The sequence below is a fragment of the Pholis gunnellus genome, assembly GCF_910591455.1.
Source record: "Pholis gunnellus genome assembly, chromosome: 11".
NCBI classification, from domain to species: domain Eukaryota; kingdom Metazoa; phylum Chordata; class Actinopteri; order Perciformes; family Pholidae; genus Pholis; species Pholis gunnellus.
The window spans coordinates 19,917,706-19,938,378 of NC_136538.1; the positions used below are offsets into that span (position 1 = coordinate 19,917,706).

The window sequence follows — 20,673 nt, forward strand, 5'->3', positions numbered from 1 at the left end:
AAATATCAGTCACTGAAGCATCTTTTCTTCTGCTGTAGTTACATTACAAGATGTAAAACGTGATCAGTTTATTCAGTACATCTCATCCTTTTTTTACATAAACTCGATGTGAATTTCAAAACATCAAGAGCCAAGAAAATCACAGCTCCAGTAATCATATGGCGTAACTTCCTTTAAGTATCAATTAGGACTAAAATCTCTCATCCCTCAAGTTACATTATACTGTAACAAGCATACTTTCTACAGACTGCTGTGTAATGCCATACTTTAGTATGTTTAGTATGCCAGAATAAATGACATTGCATGGTATGCCATAAAAAAAAGTCAGATTAGTATGTGGTGCAAAAGTATAAAAAAAAACAGATTGGAATTCCCTACCCAAGCCTAAAAGATGTTTTGTGAACCTTTTGACAATGACAACTGAAAGATATTTATTCAGCAGTCGCTCTTCCTTTGTTTACTTGTTTAAAAAATAGGTCATAGTATGTCGAAAAAGGTCAAATAACATAGTATAGTTTGTCAAAAAACACAAAAGTTATCGTATATTACGTCAAAAAATGTTTAAAAATGTCGTGGTATAGTTTGTTGAAAAAAGGTCATACAAAATTTATAGTATAATATATTCAAAAGAAGTCATGTTTGGGTCACGTCGTATGTCATAAAAAGTAAGAAATCATAGTGTAGTTTGTCAAAAAATCTTCATAAAAAAGTCATAATATAGTCTAAAAAAACCCGTTATAGTATGTGATGAATTATTTCATAAAAACATAGTATAGTATGCCATTAAAAATCATAATAAATTGCATTTTATTAATTACTCTGGGATAGTTTGTCATTACCCAACAAGGGTTGAAAAGCTAAGTAAACTTCATAGTAGTCAAAATCGTTATAAAAAATCATCGTACGCTATCAAGAAATCCATGGCATAGTATGGTATGTCATTACAATCATAATGTTGTAAAGAATGTCCTAAAAAGTCTCAGAATGGCAAAGTCTAGTACATCATAAAATGTCCCAATATATTAAGCAATAAAAAAGTCATAGTATATGTTGTAATAGTAGTTTAATGTGTTGTGGCCGTCAGCTGGTGCTGTGGAAGTTGAGATTTAAATGACAGAAAGAAGTCAGTTTGCTGAGATATTTATTTACACATTCAACTAGTGGCCATTATATGAAAAGAAAGAACGCTTTTTACAGTTTATTTACATCACCTGTAAGGCATTATGAAAACTTTCCACTGAAATTTGACCAAAAAAAAATAATAAAACGCATATTAAACAAACATAAAAAGCTGAATGAATCTACATGAAAGTAAAAAATACAACTAAGAGTGATGATGAAACTTAAATAAAATGAGTACATGGAACATACCAGGGGGAAATGTCTAATTCATCTCATCTTCCTTTTTTGCAGCTGTGTGAATATTTCATCGATGATCTGGAGTGAGATGAGGGAACGTTAAATCAACCTGCTGAGCATACTGTCAGTGTATCTCCTGCCTAGAAACAAGACCTTATTGCACTTTTTTCTTCCAAATGAAGGAGTCTAAAAGAGAGAAGACGAGCACAAACACACAGACGGTAGCCTCTTTCATCATCGATACACGTGTGTGTCTAGTTTGGAACATCATTTACTTCAACAGCCGTCATTCGTTTCAGTTTGTCCGGTCAGAATGATCAATACTGAGCATGGATACTGAGAAACAGTCTGAAAACATATTTAAATTATTAATTAGCTAATTTAATGTCTTGATTAGTAAAAGGTTCTCTTTACAGGATTTAGAGTGCATCTGTTGCCTCCATGTGACTCTCAACATGGCAAAACCTTTAGCAGCTAAAGGAGCTAGCAAAGCTAGCAGAGCGTTAGCTTTAGAGACTCTCATGCACTAAAATGCACGGCTGGCTCGGCTATGTAAACAAAGCAGAGAAAGTCGCATTACAACACACAGCGGGACTTTGTTCTCTGCTCCACTACGTCTCTACATAGATGATGGTTGTCTGCTGCTATACCAATGCTCTGAATCCCATCTGTAGAACCTTTTACCATTCTGGTGTAACTGTTTCAGACACCGACATTAAATACATTCTCAGAGAAGTTTGAAATTTATTGACATGAAAACAAATATTCATAAAGCGTATAGTACATTAATACTGGAACAAAAAAATAGTGTTTAACCGACACATTTTCCATTTTGGGATATTAAGCGTGATTTTTGGCCAAAACCAATTAAAATACAACTGAATTAAACATTGTTTATTATGAATAATACATGTTTTTGATACAGATTGAAGATTTCTGGGTGGCAAATGGATATCGTTGTTGTTTAAGACCCATGCAACTCCAATTTGGGCCATTTTTAAGTTACATTTTAAGGGTTGAGATCATTTTTTGTATTAGAAAACCTTCTCAGGATCCATGAGACAAACTGAAAATTTGGAAAAGTCCATCAAGCTATAACAAACAAGGCTGCAGGCACACAATGATAACAGACTCCCCCAAAGATCACAGGTATGTTGTAAATACGGATTCAACAAAAATAAAACCACAGGAGTCACTTTGATCTTTTTTTTGTTAGATCAGATTCATGGTGGATTAATGGAAACCTGGAGAAGAAACCTGTTCGTTAGTGAGATTTTATTACCTTTAAACCAACATATTACTGCAAGTTCATTATTGAGCTTAATTGCGCTCGGTGTAATTAGTGTACCTGTTAAAAAAACAGCTCATGTTCACAAAGTGCTTATTATTTTATATTGCCTTCTGATTCATCGGAGGTGTTTTAAGAGTTGTGTGTTTGTAACTGAATAACGAATGTGATGCCAGTGAAAACTGCAGTTTTTCGTCTTTGACTTTTTGGACATGCATGCGTTTATTATGTATTTATTATGCATGTTTAACTGTATGAAATCATGCTGCTTCCAACACCTGTATTACTGACTCAGTCTGTGTCAAATTGTAATTTGAAAAGCACACAACGCTATCTGAGTTAACTCCCTAAATAGCTGAGAGGTTATGAGGCTGTCTTAGTGTAAAGTAAGTGAGAGTTTACAGAAGTTTCTGTAGTTTTCTGATGGAGCGCAAAGCAAAAATAAAATATATATAAATCACGTTTAGACTACGTGATTCGATGAACACAGCGTTTGGCAGTTTATACAAACATCAACACAAACAATTCAGCTGGATGGTGAGTTTACCCCCAAAACAACCCTGATACCAGCTTGGACACATGAATACTGGCTTCTGGTTGGTTGATGTGCAACAACAAACCCTTCTCACGGAGTCATTTGGTGCAACACTGGTGCGATGCAGAAACACTCACCAGAAAAGATGCAACCTGGAGGACAGGAAGAGCTCGGCTGAGACACATTCTGACCCTCAACACATCTCACTGTCTTTTCTAAAACTTTCTTGTTTGACTAGTTTTTGTCTTTTCAAAGTATTAATATGTGATACTTTGCAATCAATTCATTTCCATTGTATCGCTCTACACAGTGACATTCTGCATTTTGTGCAGGAATCACTCGTTGCCGTTGTTTGAAATGAAACAAGGAGGAAGACCTGGGTAGTTATGAACAAAAAAACTAAGTAGCAACAACAACTTAATCCTTTTCAATAAAAAAGGGGGACAGAACTTTTAAAAATGCATAAATAAAACCGTGTCCCGTCTTACTGCCTCACCTAACCTCTCGTCTCCCTCCCACCTCCTCTTCCTCCCTCCAGGATTGCTCGTCGCCTCCAGTGAGTTTTCTACTTCAACAACCGATAAAAGCTGCAGTCGACGCGGAAGTTCACACTGTGAGAAAACTACAAAGTGGCTGCTTGGTCCACGTTTTTAAGGCCTGCTCATTTTGCTGGTAGGTAAGTGGAAAGTATTCGCCATCAGTAGTGTGTATGTGTGTGTGTGTGTATGTGTGTGTGTGTGTGGAATGGTCATCGAGAGGTAGGGATGAAATGGAGGTGAAGGCTTATAGTGTCTGTAAATCAAAGGAGTGCTAAAAACAAAGTGACAAAGCGGACACGGAGGTGATGTAAAGCACTTCAACAGGCCAAAAGACCTGACGGGGCTGATTATAAACCGTTAGATTATAATCCAGATTAAATAAATGGAATCGCTCGGGGCTGCTCGATGACCGGAAGATAACGCCATCTTTGTTGCTTTATTCAGTATTTTAAAGAACTTGTAAACTTGCTTTTAAAAGGCATGATAGCTTCCTCAGAGTGCCTCCTTTAAAGGTTAACGCTGCATACAGGGTTGTAAGTAATGACTTTTTATCATCAATTAATCTGCAGATTATTTTCTCAGTTAATGGAGTCATTTTCCGTTCATATACTTATTGTTTCAGCTCTAAAAACAATTGATCTGAAACTATTCTGATGCCAAAATCTGTGCTGGTTCCAACCTCTCAAATGTGGATATTTACTAACTTTTTACACTTCTATGATATCAAACTGAATGCTGATGGGTTTTAGGTGGTTGGTCGAACAAACATGTAATTTGAAGATATTTCTTTATACTCTGTGAAATTCGGTGAAAATACTTGTTAGTTGCAGCTGTAATCGTTTAATCTGTAAAATGTAAGGAATATTTTTAAAAGTCTAATATCACAGAGCGATTTTCTAGAGATTTCTTCTTTTGTCCGACCAATGGTCCAAAATTCCATTTACAATTAAATTGTATGAAGAAAAGAAGAAAATCGTCACATTTCAGAAGCTGGATTCAGAGAATGTCACTTTTAGTTAAATCATATAAGTAGCTGTAGATCAACTAATTGATTAATTGGCTGTGGGGGCGGTGAGGTCAGCAGCAGACTCTTTACAATGGAGGAGAGTGTTACGTTGAGGCAAAACCTCAAGTTCAAGATATTATGTTAAAATGAAGTATCTCCCACGCAATTATGTAAAAATACCAAACTTCTCATTTCCTCGTATGAAAATGCTGTAACATGTGCAGGTGTGTTTTTTTTTTAAGAGTTCATTAATATTAACTTTCAATCCGCTGCTGAAATTAATTTTTGCATTTTCACAGACGACAACAAGCGACAAAAAGTTCTGCTGCAAAGACTAAAAAGCTTCGTTCTCAAGCTGAAACTAGTAAAAGCTAAAAGCCAGTGTTGTTGCTCTGGTATCTGCACGTTTCTATTTAATCTTGGTCGTCTAGTTGTATTCCCTCTAACCACAGAGAGGGGAAACAATGAGGCACTTAATGCCCCGTGTATTTAGTCCGAGCTCGCTCTGTGTAGTTGTGTTTTCCATGATGTAGATCAGTGCTGCATATAGAAAGTGCTCCGATAGATGGGGATCCATGAAGCACTGATTTAAAACTGCGACGGCCCCGCGCTCCTACATGTAAGGTTCATGTGGATAGTTTTGACCCAAACATTTTCAAAAGCTGGCGCTTCTGTCTTTTTAGCAACAATTGATATGAATCCACATTTCATGAATTCATGTCAATAACTCTACCAGAGTTGTTTTTTTACTCTAAAAATCTTGGTTGAACACCATCAAGTACAGTGAATTTCTATGTCCACCATCACTACATTTCCCCCATATACCTTTGGATTTTGATATTAAGGATTTAGTCTGCTTGTACTTGATTACGATCACTGATGAGATGTGTATTATTTGATTTCTTAATAATTATCAGAAAGACTACACTGTACAAAATTATTCCATTTCCCCCCATTATTCTTTGTCCTGCGTGTTCTTCCCATACTCCCTTGTGTTTTTACCTACAGATGAGCATTTTTTAAAAAGCTAGGATATTAAAGTTGGAAGCTAATTTATCAGCTACAACCAGTATCTCAGCATCAGCCATGCTACTGCAGGTTTCAGATGATCCAGAGTTCAAGCAAAAAATGCAAATCAATAATAGTGTGAAATCAAAACCTACAAGGAGCTACAATAACAATTAAAACACAGAGGTCATTTTTGAAGCCTTTAGAAAATCGCTAGCACCGAAAATGAGAATTTGAGCCTCTTAGTAGAATTACATGGGGCGCAATGCTCGGTGTTTGTGGTGTTTGTGTCCCGACAGCGTGTGAATATTCCCTTCCAGTCTGCAGGCGAAATAACAGAATATTATCTGAAAGTCAGTTTTAATTTGTCAGCTTCTGTAGGCTGGTAGATCAGGGACACTGCTGCTACAACAACAACAACAGGCGCTTCTCCGAAATCTGTTGGAGAAATACTGACAATGGCTGTTAAAGTTTAGAATTAACCAACCACTTTGGTGGTTTCGCTTCTTCCTTCACCTGCGCAGGCCAACAGCTCGTCTCTGGTACAAAATTCTGACCTCAGCTTCCACCTTCACGGCTGGCTCGTGTTCACTTCAAGCTTCGTAGCGACGCCTCTGGAGGGAAGGTTTAGCTTCAGGCTACGTAGCTTCAAGCTCCACAGCTAACCTCGGATGTTAGCAGTGCTGACGCGGCGAGCTCGCATTTTTCCTCTGAAGTTCATGGCGGGCTAGCATGAGCTTCAACCTTCACAGCTTGCGTTTGACGATGAGTTTGAAGAAAAGTGGCGTTTAGCGTCGAGGGTGGCTAGTGTTAGCTTCTCAAAGCCGGGCTGGAGTTTTTGTCCATGTCTTTATTTACATCCTTCATCAATGCAGAAAACACCTGTGCGAAAACAGAGAAAATCAATATCTATTTTTTTATTTAAAACTCATTTCTGTTCTCTGCGTGTGATGCTGACCTGAGCCCAGCGGCGGTTCCTGCTCATCATGTGTGTGTTGGCCATGGCGGTGAAGAGTGTGTGCGCCTGCAGGTCCTCCGGCAGGCGGGTTAGGAACTGGGCGATGTGGATGAAGTCCATCTGGAGCAGGACTTCCTCGAACTGCCGCAGGATACCGAGCCCCGTCCGAAACAAGCTCTCCTCCCCGTCCCGACAGAAGACGTCCCACACCCGACACGCCACGTCCAGAGGGAGGGACTTACTGTACAGAGTGAAGATCCTGGACAGGGACACACAGAATCATACTTTTTACTTTACAAGATCAAGGGCTCTCATTTACAGGTGTCAATTAGACAATTCATAATATAGAAGAAAAAACATACTTTTACATGATTAAAACATCTGAATACAGAATATTTCAAAGACAACGGAGTATTTAATAACTAACCAGTCGATGAGATAGAGGTCAGGGGTCAGGTTGTTGTTTTGGAAGTGGCTGAAGAGACGAGGCAGATTCTCCTCAAAGAAAACCTCAAAGGCTGCAAAATACTTCAACATCTGACACAGACGGAGAGAGAGTAAAGAGATGATGAGGGACTGGGCCATACGTGAACAAAATGAGGAACATAGATAACAGTTATTGTGTGTGTGTACCAGTTCGTGGTCGACTCTGAAGAACGCCATCTGACAGGGTTTATTGAGCAGGTTGGCGAAGGTGATGAAGGCTTCGGCCTCCTCCAGGTTGAGGATCAGCACAGCAGCGATAAATGACATTCCCTGGACCTGAAACATCACAACAACACAGACTCCAGATCAGCATTAAAGACGGGCTATTAGTATGGATTGATGTGGATTTTTGCCGTCTTTAATTTACAATTGTGTTTTACAGCCACCCCTAAATATTAGACACCAAAGTGTGTACAATGTGAAACCCCAAAGAAACCGTTCAAACCCCGCAGGATAAAATCAAATTCAGTTCAATTCTGTCTGTAAACAATTAAATATCAGCTATTATTGTTTTGAGAGCGGACAAATAATCAAACTCACGTAGCCAATGTCCGGTCTGTAACAGGTGTAAGCCCCCAGTACACTGTGGAGGAGGTCATGGTAGGGACCACCCTGCAGAGGGACGAGAGAGCGTTAAGATTTTAATTTAAACACATTAAAAAATGACGGTGCTCCTCCTCGTCCTTTGACCCACAGGAGGCGACAGCCAGACAAAACATTCACACTCTGAAGTTCTAAAACTAACAGACACACACACACACACACACACACACACACACACACACACACACACACACACACACACACACACACACACACACACACACACACACACACACACACACACACACACACACACACACACACACACGTTACAGAATAAATACCTTCTGGAAGATGAAGAGAGAGGGGAAGGTTCTGGAAATGTCTAGTTTGATGAGGTCCAGACTGGACTCTCTGTCAGCCAGAGACGCCCCTCCGTCTAACAGGAAAACACACGAGAGAGAGTTTCAGCGTCTTATTTCACTTTTGAAGGTTGTGTACGTTTTATTTTACGGCACATCTTCAAGTTAACCGTGAGGCTCATTTCAGACCTGAGTAGTCATGTCTTTAGGTTCTGCCCCGCCCCTTGTACTGTACACACTCTTCCTGTTTAGCACTAGTAGTGTTGTAAACAATGAATGATATTTGGCAACACTCAGCAGCTACTCTACGGCGATCAAATGGTTATTTAAGATCAGCCAGCAGTGACCGGGAGGACGACCTATGAAAATGGACTCAAAAATCCCACATGAGGACATTTTTAATGACTTTACAAAATGTGAAACATAATGACGTAATGTCTCTTGGTGTAAATAGAATTACAAAAGTATCAAAACACATCGACAGTGTTTCTGTAATCACTCTCACTGCCAGAGGGGTAGTTTAAGGTCTGCACAGAGAGTTGGAATTTGTAGATATAACAGCTTTTTAGAGATTAAAACCAGTTTTTGGACGGTTAAGGACAATAAAGCTGGTGATGCTAAGCAAAGTCACTGCGTTTACGCTCTAAACCGGACGCGCCCTCGTTCAGGCAAATACTTCAGACCGGTGATGAGTCGTACCACTCTCACTGTCGTTGACTGAACTGGTTTCACTGTAGCTCCTCCACTTCTCTTTGGCTCTGGACAGGAAGATCTCATACAGCTCTACACAAAGAGAGAAACACACAAACCATGAACCATGGGACAGAAAAGATCAGAAATGTTTTGGGTCTGAACATGACATTTGCTGAAAATAAGAAAAGTGTATTTAATGTGTGTGTGTGTGTGTGTGTGTGTGTGTGTGTGTGTGTGTGTGTGTGTGTGTGTGTGTGTGTGTGTGTGTGTGTGTGTGTGTGTGTGTGTATATATCAGTTTGTACCTGGTGTAATGTTGAGCTCGTTGCCGATGGCGAGGCTCCACACTCGTCCTCTGACACTGGGAGGAAGTCCCTGCCACCAGAGCTCCCTCACCCGCCTCGTTCCCTTCCTGCACACACAATGAGAAAAATAAACACGCTGCACACCAAAACACACATGCTGTGTACACAACACACACACACAGAACGTACACGGTGTCCCAGTGCGGCAGGATCTCGTTGTTCCAGACAACCATGGCGTTGGAGATGCTGTCCTCCTGTCTGTGCCGCTCCTTCATCTGACGCTTCTTCCTCTGGGCTTCCTTCATCTCTGAGAGAGAGAGAGAGTGAGACGGTACCAGGTTTTACTTGCATTTAGTCTTTGGTCTTCCTGTTGACTAACTTTGTCCCTGCTGGCTACTCTTTCTCTGTCTGAGCCAATCGAATCAAAGCAGAACAATGACTCTGCATCAAATAAAGTGATGAAGATTGTTCAGGTGAGGAAAAGAGGCGATTTTAGACGCTGGTTGCAATTAGTTTTTGACATTTGCTCTTTGTGTGTGTTTGTGTTTACCTCTCCTCTTGGCTCCTGCGACCATCTCATCGTACTCCATTTTGTGTCTCTGAGTTTCCTCCAGAGATTTGGCCGGTAGGTTCCTGAAATGCAAAGAACAGAGTCAGACTTTGCACTTAAAAAAAAATGACTTAACACTAAGCATGGACTGTATGCAAATGCCGATTCAGGACATTATCCTGATAATGATCAAAGTATGCTTCAAACTCTTAAAACGGCCCAAAAACATCCTGGAATCACTTTAACCAAACCACACACTACCTATCAACAACATACAATAAATATGAATGTGAAAGTGTTTTAAGGCTGCGACTAATTGATCTGGCAGTTATTTTCAGGATTAATCATGTATTTATTTATTTTATCAACTCAGGTTTCTGTGGCAGTTAGTAGTAATGCATAACGTATGAAATCAATATGAAAACCACCATAAGCCACATTTCCTCAGACTGAACCAGTGAGAGATGAAACTTTAGCTCCACGTGTGTCTCTGACTGGTACTCACGCTGGACGGTCCTCCAGGATGAGAGCTGTGGTGGAAAGAGGCTCAAACTCCAGGTTCTTCCTTCTCCCTGCAGCCGAGGGAAGCTGAGGACCCGAGGACAAACCCAAGTCCTCCTCCAGCTCTTCCTGTGGACACTACACACACACACACACACACACACACGTACACAGAGACAGCGGCTGTCAGAGATCTGAGCTGCTCTCTGAGCTATGTTATGTTCAACTTAGTGATGGACAATAAATCACTCAGTCTGAATAAATCTCCATCTGTGGGTGTGTGTGTGTGTGTGTGTGTGTGTGTGTGTGTGTGTGTGTGTGTGTGTGTGTGTGTGTGTGTGTGTGTGTGTGTGTGTGTGTGTGTGTGTGCGTGCGTGCGTGCGTGTGTGCGTGCACCATCAAAGCGACGAAGCATGTGCGTGGTGTGAACGTTTACGAGTGCATGTGTGCATGTATGTGGCCTATAGGTTGCTTAATGAATGTCCACGTTTGTGTCCATGTGAGTGTGAACGTGTGTTTCTGAGGTCTAACGGTCGACGCGATGCACAATAAACAGTTCATTCGGAGGAGCAGGACAGCTGCGGGTCAACGAGACAACAAGCCTTTCATACGCTGATCTCTGAGCATCGCCAGCAGAGGGAGAACGAGTTCACTCTCTGACTGTGATGATGGGAAATTCAACTTTGTCACGACGAAGTGAGAGTCATGTGTATAAAATCAGGTGATTTAAGTAAGTTAACTGCGTCGTGAAAGCTGCCGTGTATCATTTACAGAGTTTTTACAATTCAACCTGCAACATTTGAACATCTCATTCTAACATTATGAGCACTGATGAGCTGCTCTAGCAGCCTCCACTCCTCCTCCGCTCTGATGTGGTCAGAGCTCTATGGAGACCAGTCAAGTTCTTCCACACCAAACTAGCAAAACCACTTCTTTATGGAGCTGGCTTTGTGTATGGGGACACACGGCCGTGTTGTCATGTTGAAACAGGAAAGAGACAAACCATTCCACACTGTAGTCAAAATATTATTCAACGCAACGATCTGAAGACCTTCACGGGTCCTCTTGGTTTCTAATAACTGAGAATGAGGTCATGGAGCGTCCTATTGTATAGTCGTGGGTCTGTGCTGAGGTCCACATACTCTTAGTTCGAATGTGTTAAATAGATGTTTACAGAGGAAGCGTGCAAACTGCAGAAGTTATTGTTGATTAATCCCGGTGATAATGACGATTAGTACGTGATCAGAATCACAGCAATCCGTAGTAGTAATTCCTGCGCTGTTGCACAATCTGAATTCAAAGGAAACAGTTTAAATGAAGTAAGCCGTTCGCCTCCTTTGCCTCCCCCTCCATAGCTTTGTGTCTGACGTGTCAACCAACTGAAGCCAGACCACATCTGGCCGGTTCCTTCATCATGTGAGCCGAGCGAGCGCGGTGTGCCGTTAGCGCCGTCAGCTTTCAGTCCTCCTCTGCCTTCACGCTACACAGTGAGCTCACAGATCCTCCCTGCAGCTGAAATAAGCATCGCAGGGATTTTTGCCGTCTTCATCGAGGGTGCTGCAGCGAAGACGGGCCGGTGCCAAGGCCCACAGCTGGGTCACACACGCAGCGCTTCTTTTTGTGTTTGTCTGATATGAAAATCAAACCTCTAATTAAATTAAACTAGAGAGAAGCAAAGCTGCTGCAGCTGTGTGTGTGTGTGTCATTGCTGGCATGACCCGCAGCAGGTGGCGGATAGAGGGTTGAATTAAGAGTGTGTGTGTGTGTGTGTGTGTGTGTGTGTGTGTGTGTGTGTGTGTGTGTGTGTGTGTGTGTGTGTGTGTGTGTGTGTGTGTGTGTGTGTGTGTGTGTGTGTGTGTGTGTGTGTGTGTGTGTGTGTGTGTGTGTGTGTGTGTGTGTGTGTGTGTGTGTGTGTGTGTGATGATCTGCATCCTCAGCTGCAGGCAGTGTGTGTAAGTTGCCTAGCGACCACATACACACACACACACACAGTAAATCCATTTAACAGTCTCTTTCCAGCCACCATGTTGTACGTAAACAGATGCAGGCTAACTGCATTAGCCTCTGGAGCCAGACGCGCACACATCATCACCATCATCATCATCATCAGGCCGACCAACCAAACATCTCACGCAGGGTTGATGACACGCTGCACTTCCCTGTATTTAAAGCCTTTAACTTCTTTGGTTTACTATAACTATGTATAAAAACCTTATAATAACATAAACGCGACGCATACTCAACAGGTTTCAAGAGCCCAAGCGGACGTCTGCAAGTGTCGTTGGCCTGACCGACAGTCTAAAACACAAACCTTTTCAGTTTACAGTTACAACACTAGAGAGAAAAGCTGCACATTCATGATTCAGCACTTATTGCTCACTGTATTTACGTGTAGACAGGAAACCAGGTGGAGCGAAATCAAGCTAACACAGTGAATGTGCACTGCTGTAACAGGGTTACTGTGAGAGCTGATTGTTATCTGATCTGTAATCTGATCTGTAATCCATTATTAGAAAATAAAAGCAACCTCACACACACTGCCACACACAGGAGAGGAGTCAATGGTTCGGACACTATTGTTCCTCGCAGTAGATTTCCATTTAAACCATTTATTTTGAATGAATCCGAGCTGGTTTGTTATTGTAGAATATAAACCAGAAAAGAAACACGCGTCACCATCCTGGAGATGGTGGTGATGATGGTGCGAGTGTGTTCAAGGAGCCGACCTGCTGTGTGGACTCGGTGGAGTCGGGGTCTGTAGTTGGATCTTCTCTAACGGGTGTCTTGCCAAACAGTCGCCACCCTGTTGCATTGTGGGTCAATGCCTTAGGCTCTTTGGATTTCCTAGTAAACAGGCTCCTGAAAGAGAGACAGAAGGAATCATTATCACAGCTGATCTTCAATAAAACATATATTCTTAAACGTAAAGAGAACTGGAGGCAATGAAGTGGATGTAGAACTATCTAAGCTGATCCTGACTCACAACTAGAACATATCCTTCCTAGAACTTGTGATCAAAAACATGTTTTCATATTAACAAAGCCTCACTGTATCAAATGTTCATGTACAGAACTTGTGCACCAGAGTAACATGTTGCACACTCTCCCTGTTTTTCCAAATGTAGTTCTGGTGTTGATGATACGATCGCTGCAGGAAACCGTCTCCACACAGGAAGCCACAAATCAAAACATAAAAGAAAAAAAGGCGTCTCTTCAAAAGCAACGAGCGGAAAAACTTTAATCTGGAAAACTCTCCACGTGCTGCAGGTCGGACTGAAACTGTAAACTGCACCTTTCCACCTTTGGTCAACACAGCGATGACAATACGTTGCAATACACTGACAGAGAGACTGACTGACATGTATCATCAATATGTAAGATCTTCTGTTTCTCGAGATTAAAACACAATTTATACACCAAACGTTACAAAACAAATGAACCAAATCACTGAACATTCACCAGTGTTCCTATTATCCTCTAAATGAACTTAATGTTGATGCATTAAAACCTGTTGGTAACATTATTATTTGAGTCACATAGTCTCCTTTAAAAGGAGCTGATATGCACATTTATTTAGGGAGGTTCCTTGAATGCCCCGTGTAATTTGGATCAATATTTGGTGTTTAATTGGCATACTTCTAATGAACATCTATATTATTATTATTATTATTATTATTATCTATATTATTCTTTCAAGGAAGTTCCTCTGTTATCAATAAGTGGGTTCTTAACATGCACGATCTCAGAATATTGATTATTTTCCTATAATTCATTATAAATTACATATACTACATTATCTAAGATGTTGAGTTCTTGATGAGCTGCAGAAAAATAATTCAGTTCCTCAAAAACGAATGAGAAAAGCGACGGCGTTATAAAGAGTGAAGATGTTATGAAGGGGATTAATCTCTCATCATCATCATCATCACAACCACAGTCTGCAGCTGCAGAGCTTTTTGAAATGATGCTGGAGGAAAAAAAAAAAAAAGCTGCCAGCTCATCAGTTTTGAATTTGTTTCAGTGGAAGAAGAGTTTGCTGGTCAGCTGGTGGAAAGAGAAAGAAGGAAGGAGGGAGAGGAACCGGAGGATTATGAAAAGGAAGTGAACACACACACACACACACACACACACACACACACACACACACACAGACAGCCAAGTAAATATTATTCCTCTCTTCTCTGCTGGCTCAACTTTCTTCACTCTGAAGTGTTTGTGTGAGAATCCAGTAAAGTGTCAGAAAACAAACTCTTCCTTTGAAGACCAACGCTTGGACTCTTCCTGACAGCACATTCAGTGTTTAGGAAATATACACATATTAATATGCACAAACAGTTCATTTCTGTTGATTGCTTTTTTTCTGCATTGAAGACGTTAACTTAAGTAAAAAGTGTTTTGAAGCAGAAGTAGACAGCGTCTTCTTTCTTCTTCTTGTTTTCATGCAACAAGTGAATCAACACGTCAGAAACAGAAAAGAGGAAGTCATTTTCTAAACTTTCTGTTCATTTGGTCTGGGTTTCACCAAACTGCAGTAAATGACAAATCAGACTGTTGTGTTGTAATTGTGGGAAGCATAAAGATCACAAACATGAGGATCAAACACTGAACCTGCATCAGTTATCAGAGAGTGGATACAGCTGATAGATGCGTCAGCCTTCTGGAGAGAACATGAGACGCTAGCAGTGTTCGTCTGATCCAACGGGTCAGGTTGTCACTACTCGTACTCCGGCACGCTAAACATAAAACACGACGGTTCCCTTTGTGCCGGTTACAACGAGCTGTTCCCTCAGATCAGAAGCTTGTTCTCACGCTGGAGTCAGACACACACACCTGTAGCTAAACATTTAACAAGAAAGCATCGTTTTGTTCAGCAGAGCCACGAAAAACACACACCCGTGCGCGATAAGATCGAACCCGATTCCCTCGGTGCCGTGCACAGGATGTGTGGTTGTAAATAATTCACCACGGAGGTGATTAGAGCTAATTTAATTCCCAAGCATGAAGCCTTTGTAAACTAATGGAAATGAACAGAGAGAATCAGCGGGGACAAACAAGAACAGGATGCGTTGAGAGAGACATTGCTGATGGGTTGATGAGTGTTTCTTGCGGTGTTATTATTACAAATGTCCATGATTTTACAGATGGATGAATTGAACCTTGAACAAGAAAAGGCACAAAATGTTACTATAACAAGCTGGTGTTGAGACGGTGAAGGTTTTGTTTTGTAAAACCGCTTTAGGCCGATAGTTGTAGTTTAAATAAAGCAGCATTCCTGCTTGTATTTGTTAGTTAGAGCTGGTTTGACCCTCAGCAGTGTGAGCCACACAGCCAGCGTGGAGCTTTTCCAGTCGGGCGCTTTCCTCTCCGTCTGTCTGGATTTCCTCTGAGACGCCGTGACATTCAAGCCAGCTGCTGAGGCCCGCGTCCAAACCCCAAAAAAACCAGCCCAGACGGAGATTTCACAAAAACACTCTTCCTCCACCTGCCAGCCGCACAAGATTTCACTGCATCAGTAGTCACAGAGAAAGAATTTCCCTCCGGCTCTAAGAACTGCACTCAGCCGTCTTTCACTTCCTTCTACGTCTTTTACAAGAATGCTGTCAGGGTGCAGTTCCTCTCACTCGTAATGTTAGAGACCAAATGTCTGAATTTCGATGAAGACATTAATTGAAAGAGCTGCAAGATAGAAGATAGTACGAGTGTCTGGGAGGCGGCGTGGGGGTATTTATTTCTAATTTATGCCATTTTTAATAGATATTTTTACATTTTCTTGGCCACATTCTTAATTCCTTCAGTCGTCAGTGAGCACAACACCGGATCTATTTGAATAATTAAAGAAATCTCAGATGTGGATGACAGTTCAGAGGTTAGGAAACAGCATAGTATTGTGGGAAAAACAAATGTATCATTAAAATTAGCACAGAATCCGACTCTGTATCAAAGGAGAATCAGGACCAAATGAAGTGGATCTGGACTATCCTCACAACCAGCGTTGTGATGTAATACTGGATCCCACTCACATTGCATGAGCAGTAGGTCAAGAGTGAACTGCCCACATCTTAACACGTTACAACACTTGAGCATTCAGCCTATTTTAAACCTCCACTAACGTTTGTCATGTTTGTAACAGTGCTGTTGCGTTTGGATGTCCAGCAGAGTCGTGGCTGTAGAAGCAGTCTGACCTCTGCCTCCTAAAGTTTCTATGGTTTAAGACAAACGGACGACACGTCTACCTGCGGCCTTCAAACCAACCGGCTCCACTCTCCTCCGATTCCAGAAAAAAAGGCTTCCTGGTGTCGGTCTGAGCACAAGATGGGGGCGTGTCAGACTTGTGGCTCATAGCGGATCAGAAACGAGGTCTAGGTGCGGCAGACTAAACCTCGTTTCTGTACATTCCGTCCAGGACGAGCACAGTTTAAAACGGGACATGTTTAACAATCGTGTATTGGAGGTTCAGGTATTGTGAATACTAGACGGAGACATTGTGGCAACTATACCAGAGTAAAACCATCTTTTCTTCATTGAATTACTTTGTTTTAGGATCATAATTGTTTGGGGGGGGGATATAAAGCAAATTTGTTTAAAAAAGCAATACTTCTTAATGTTCACAGCTCCGTCTTCACAATGTAGCATCAAATACTGTAACTGTCAAGAGTGACACCAAGAAAAACACACTTTTTTTTAAAGGCGTATTGACGACGAGTGTGGTTGTTGAAAGAGGATCGTGTGATTGTGACACAAATGTACATTTTGCAGGAAGAAAGAAAGTGTTTTTCACGCCTGACAGGCGGACAGACACAACATCACGGAGGTTAAACGCTGTGATGAATCGGCCTCAGAACCAGGGAGCAGAGGGAGCAGTGAATGTGGGCTAAGCCCCGAGGAAAGAGGCTGCACTGAGTCACTGCTCACTGAGCCCTGCTGGATCACTTACTGCACATACGCTGAACTGGGGCACGATTAACATGCGAAGCTATGACACAGCTATAGACCTATACGGACTGCAGCTCTGCCATTTCTAGGAAAAAGAAGCCGATACGTGTCAAAATGGTCAAGTGGCCCGGCTATCGTCCGCTTTAATCCCGCTATAAGAACAGAAGCAGATGTTAAATATGGAGTCATTACATCACATGTCTGGCCTCTCTTAGGGCACAGAGCATCACTGCTGTAGAAGCACAAAGGCTCACAGGTTCAGGTGGACAAAAGGAAACGTGTTGTACGAGTGAGGAGTGACAAAAAGATCGCTTCTGCAGGAGAAATGTGTTTAGTTGCTAAATGTCACGTTTCTCGTTGGGGATAGATGTGATGTGTCGCTGTGCTGATGTAAACGGGCTCTGATTGGAGCTCGATTACGAAATAAATCTTAGTCGGCAAATAAACAGCCCGAGTATGCAGTTCCTAATGTCGTGATTCATCAGTTAAACTACGTTAAGGAAACGTAATAGCTGACCAAAATACATTTCTGGTGTACTCATTAAACTCCATGTATCTACGCCGTCATGGAGGGTTTTTATCAAACAACATACAAACATCATCGTACAAGATGTACAGATCAGAGAGGTCTCTCCCTCCTACCAAACCCTCTTCCAGTCACTCTCTCTGTCTCCATTTCTTCTCTATATGCAACACAAAAGGAGAGCGTTTAGTGAGGAAAGCAGATGTACACAGTGATGCGGGTCACAGGTTGAAAAGTTGCTACTGCTGAAACGATCAATTAGTCTTTTATCGTGCAAATATATCGAACAATCTCTGGTGTCCAGTCGGACAAAACAAGACATTTGAAGACAGCGCTGTGGAGCCACTGTGTCCAAATAGCCATCCATGAACAACCTGAACCCCTCTGAACAAACACTTGTGATTGCATAATGTGGAATAAATTCATATATTGCCAATCCGGACCTGTTTGGCATATGAGGCAAACAACAAAAACTGTGCTCTCAGTTCTAGCAGGCGAAGCGCGAGGCAGAATACGAGGAATGACGCATGTTGGCAGAGGACGAAGAGTCCTCACAACAATGCCTCAACAGCAGCTGAAAACAATTCAACCTGACAAAAAAAACACACATTCGAGTGTATCTGGAGCTCATTGCCAGCGTGTATTGTATCTCTGTATTCGAGGCCATGCTGAAATATATATTAGTTTTTTTCTCTCTCTCTAGAGTAATATTTGTATTTTTTTGGGGGGGGGATCTCACCACTCAAGCGTTGGTCTTTAATGTGGTAATTTAAATGTTCAAATTGGGATGACTTGCAGCTTTAGTGTGTGGAGTGTGAACTACTGCAGTAAACGGGGATGAATATGCACAAGAGGAGTGAAGCCTTTCTGTCGTTTCTTTCCTAAAGATCAGGAGTGGTGCAGAAAGAGCGAGTTTAATGGTTAGTAGAATATTGAAGTCTTTACAAATAGTCTGTTAAGGAGAGAAGATTATATATTATATATAAAGTCAAATCTTAAGATGCAAGTAGATGAGGACAGGCCCTTGCAGGGTAAAATAAACCAGGTACTCAGAGTGTGTTTGGGTTAAAGTGATGTTTGGTTTGCTTTGGGGCTGCGTGTTGACAGCCTACATGTGACTCAGGGGACGGATTGAGCGCCTCTATTTACCTGGTGAAGAAATCAGCTATGCCGAACCTCCTCGGCATCAGCTGGTGGTCCGAGCCGTCTGTCTGCTCGGACAGATCGGGCAGATTATCCGGGGCGCTCTGCCTACGACCCGCTTCCAACGCGTTCCGGAAGTCCTCCTCGTACCCCTCATCTCCGAAATAAAACCCCTCGTCCTCGTCGGGGGACAACGGGGTGGCATCGCAGCTGAGGGACAACACGACGTTGGAGCTAGTCCTCAAACTCTGCGGCCTGACGGGCAAACAGAGGTCACTGAAGTCCTCCCTGATGTTGGGTTCAGAGAGCGCGCGGTCGCCGTTCACGTTGGAGAGGGTTGACGGGAGTTTGGCACTTGATCCCCGGGTGGGGGGGTCCTCGGATGGGTCGAGGAAGTGAGCGGGCTCTGTGGCATCCTCCCCCGGGCACTGAGAGACCAATGTCCCGCTGTAGTCGCTTTGGCTCCTCAGACAAAATCCCGACCCGGCCCCGTTTTCATGCCCCTTTTCGGGGGAATAGTCAGAGTCGGACCAGTCACATGTTGATGTGGTCACAATGTGTAAACCACCGTTTACAACTTTCACTTCCTCGCAGTCCACGTCGCACAGACCGAGTCTCTGGCCCAGAACCAGCGGGCCCGTCTGTTTGCAATAACCGACATCCGGACTGTCAACAACCCCGTTAGGCATCTTTACATCTGGACGCTGCAGGGCCGCGGTGGAGCACGCACAGTCCCGCTGGTGCTTGCCCGTGCACGGCAGTCGATCGAGGGGGAGGAAAGTCCTGATGCAGCCACTGCCGGGGGCCTCTTCTCCCGGGGTGACGTCGTCGGAATCCGGGGTTTCCCCTTCGCTCTCTCCCGCAGGCGGCTGCCGGTCCATTGAAACCCGACCCCCGAGCACAGCTGGACAGGAAGCGCCTGTGGTCCCTGCGAGGCCGAGCCCTCCTCCTTCTCCGACCATCGTCGGCTCCTCCTGGCCGAATGCCTCGGTGAATCCGTTTAGGACCCCCGAAATCACACAGCTGCCAGTCATCTGGTCGGGGAGGTACTTCTCCGCCAAATCCAACATGATCCCCCTCTCGTGCTGTACCGAGGCGTCTCTGTTTACATTCCTCTCGTTACCGGTCACATACAGCTGACCCTTCCCGGCTTCCGTCTCTCCGCCTTCTTCGTTCTCGTTCAAGTCGATGACGAACGACCCTCCTCCGTTCTCCTTCGTCGTGTCCATGACCGCTTTTAGTCCGTCGAGCGAGCCTCGGCCCCGGGCGTTAAATCCCGCAACGAGTCCTCCTGACCGGTCGGCCCGGCGGCTCCTCCTCCTCCGCAGCAACAGCAGGTTTTGTTGTTCTTGGAAGAAGGGGCTACCATTTTAGCCTTCAACATCACCTGACACTCACCGGGTGGAACATCTTAGTTTCTTAATGTCTTAAAGTAAAAGTATTTGTTCCGTCTTGAAGAAATCTAACGTCTCCGCCGGACAGAAGATTAATTAAATCCCCCTCAACGTATTTTTTAGCTGGCTGCACCAGTGGCATTCCGGCCACGGTCCAGCGCCATCTTGAAAATACCCCAACGATGACGTCATGCCCCCCCCCCTCCGGCTCGCTCTCTGATTCGCTGACAGGTTTACAGTGACGCCTACTGGTCACTGCGTGTAACTGCACCAGAGATTCCTGACCCCATTGACCCCGTTAATAAAATACTAATGATAAAGTATTCAGAATGTATACCAGCAGTGGAATAAATATTTAGATTCTTAATTAGGTAAAAGTACTTATTCCAAACTGTGTAAATACTCAAGTAAAGTACAAGTAAAAGTCATGCATTTTAAACATTTTTCCTCAGAAATATTACCGATATTATGCAAAAACACCATTTCAAAACAAATGACTTCCGGCGCCGCACGAGTGGCAGCCTTTTACAGCAGCTCCTGCTCACCACT

The 20,673-nt window shown here is 42.8% G+C and overlaps 1 protein-coding gene across 1 annotated transcript; it reads right to left on the reverse strand.

The window, feature by feature from the left end:
• Positions 1–1,167: 1,167 nt before the first annotated feature.
• tbc1d12a (TBC1 domain family, member 12a) lies at positions 1,168–20,168 on the reverse strand. Its single transcript, XM_079168973.1, has 13 exons — positions 18,737–20,168; positions 12,859–12,991; positions 10,137–10,270; positions 9,632–9,714; positions 9,271–9,388; positions 9,082–9,188; positions 8,784–8,867; positions 8,067–8,161; positions 7,720–7,791; positions 7,327–7,455; positions 7,121–7,230; positions 6,694–6,952; positions 1,168–6,617 (listed from the first exon to the last, which is right to left on the reverse strand). The coding sequence occupies exons 1-13, from the start codon at positions 19,957–19,959 to the stop codon at positions 6,546–6,548; spliced, it is 2,619 nt and encodes an 872-aa protein (XP_079025099.1). The 5' UTR covers positions 19,960–20,168; the 3' UTR covers positions 1,168–6,545.
• Positions 20,169–20,673: the final 505 nt, after the last annotated feature.

Bases quoted from the DNA above. Each gene is read 5' to 3' on its own strand.
- tbc1d12a (XM_079168973.1), bottom strand. From the start codon at position 19,959: ATGGACACGACGAAGGAGAACGGAGGAGGGTCGTTCGTCATCGACTTG. The intron at 9,715-10,136 runs GTGAGTACCAGT...TTTGCATTTCAG, and splicing joins ATCCTGGAGGACCGTCCAGC to GAACCTACCGGCCAAATCTC. The intron at 6,618-6,693 runs GTCAGCATCACA...GTTTTCGCACAG, and splicing joins GGAACCGCCGCTGGGCTCAG to GTGTTTTCTGCATTGATGAA.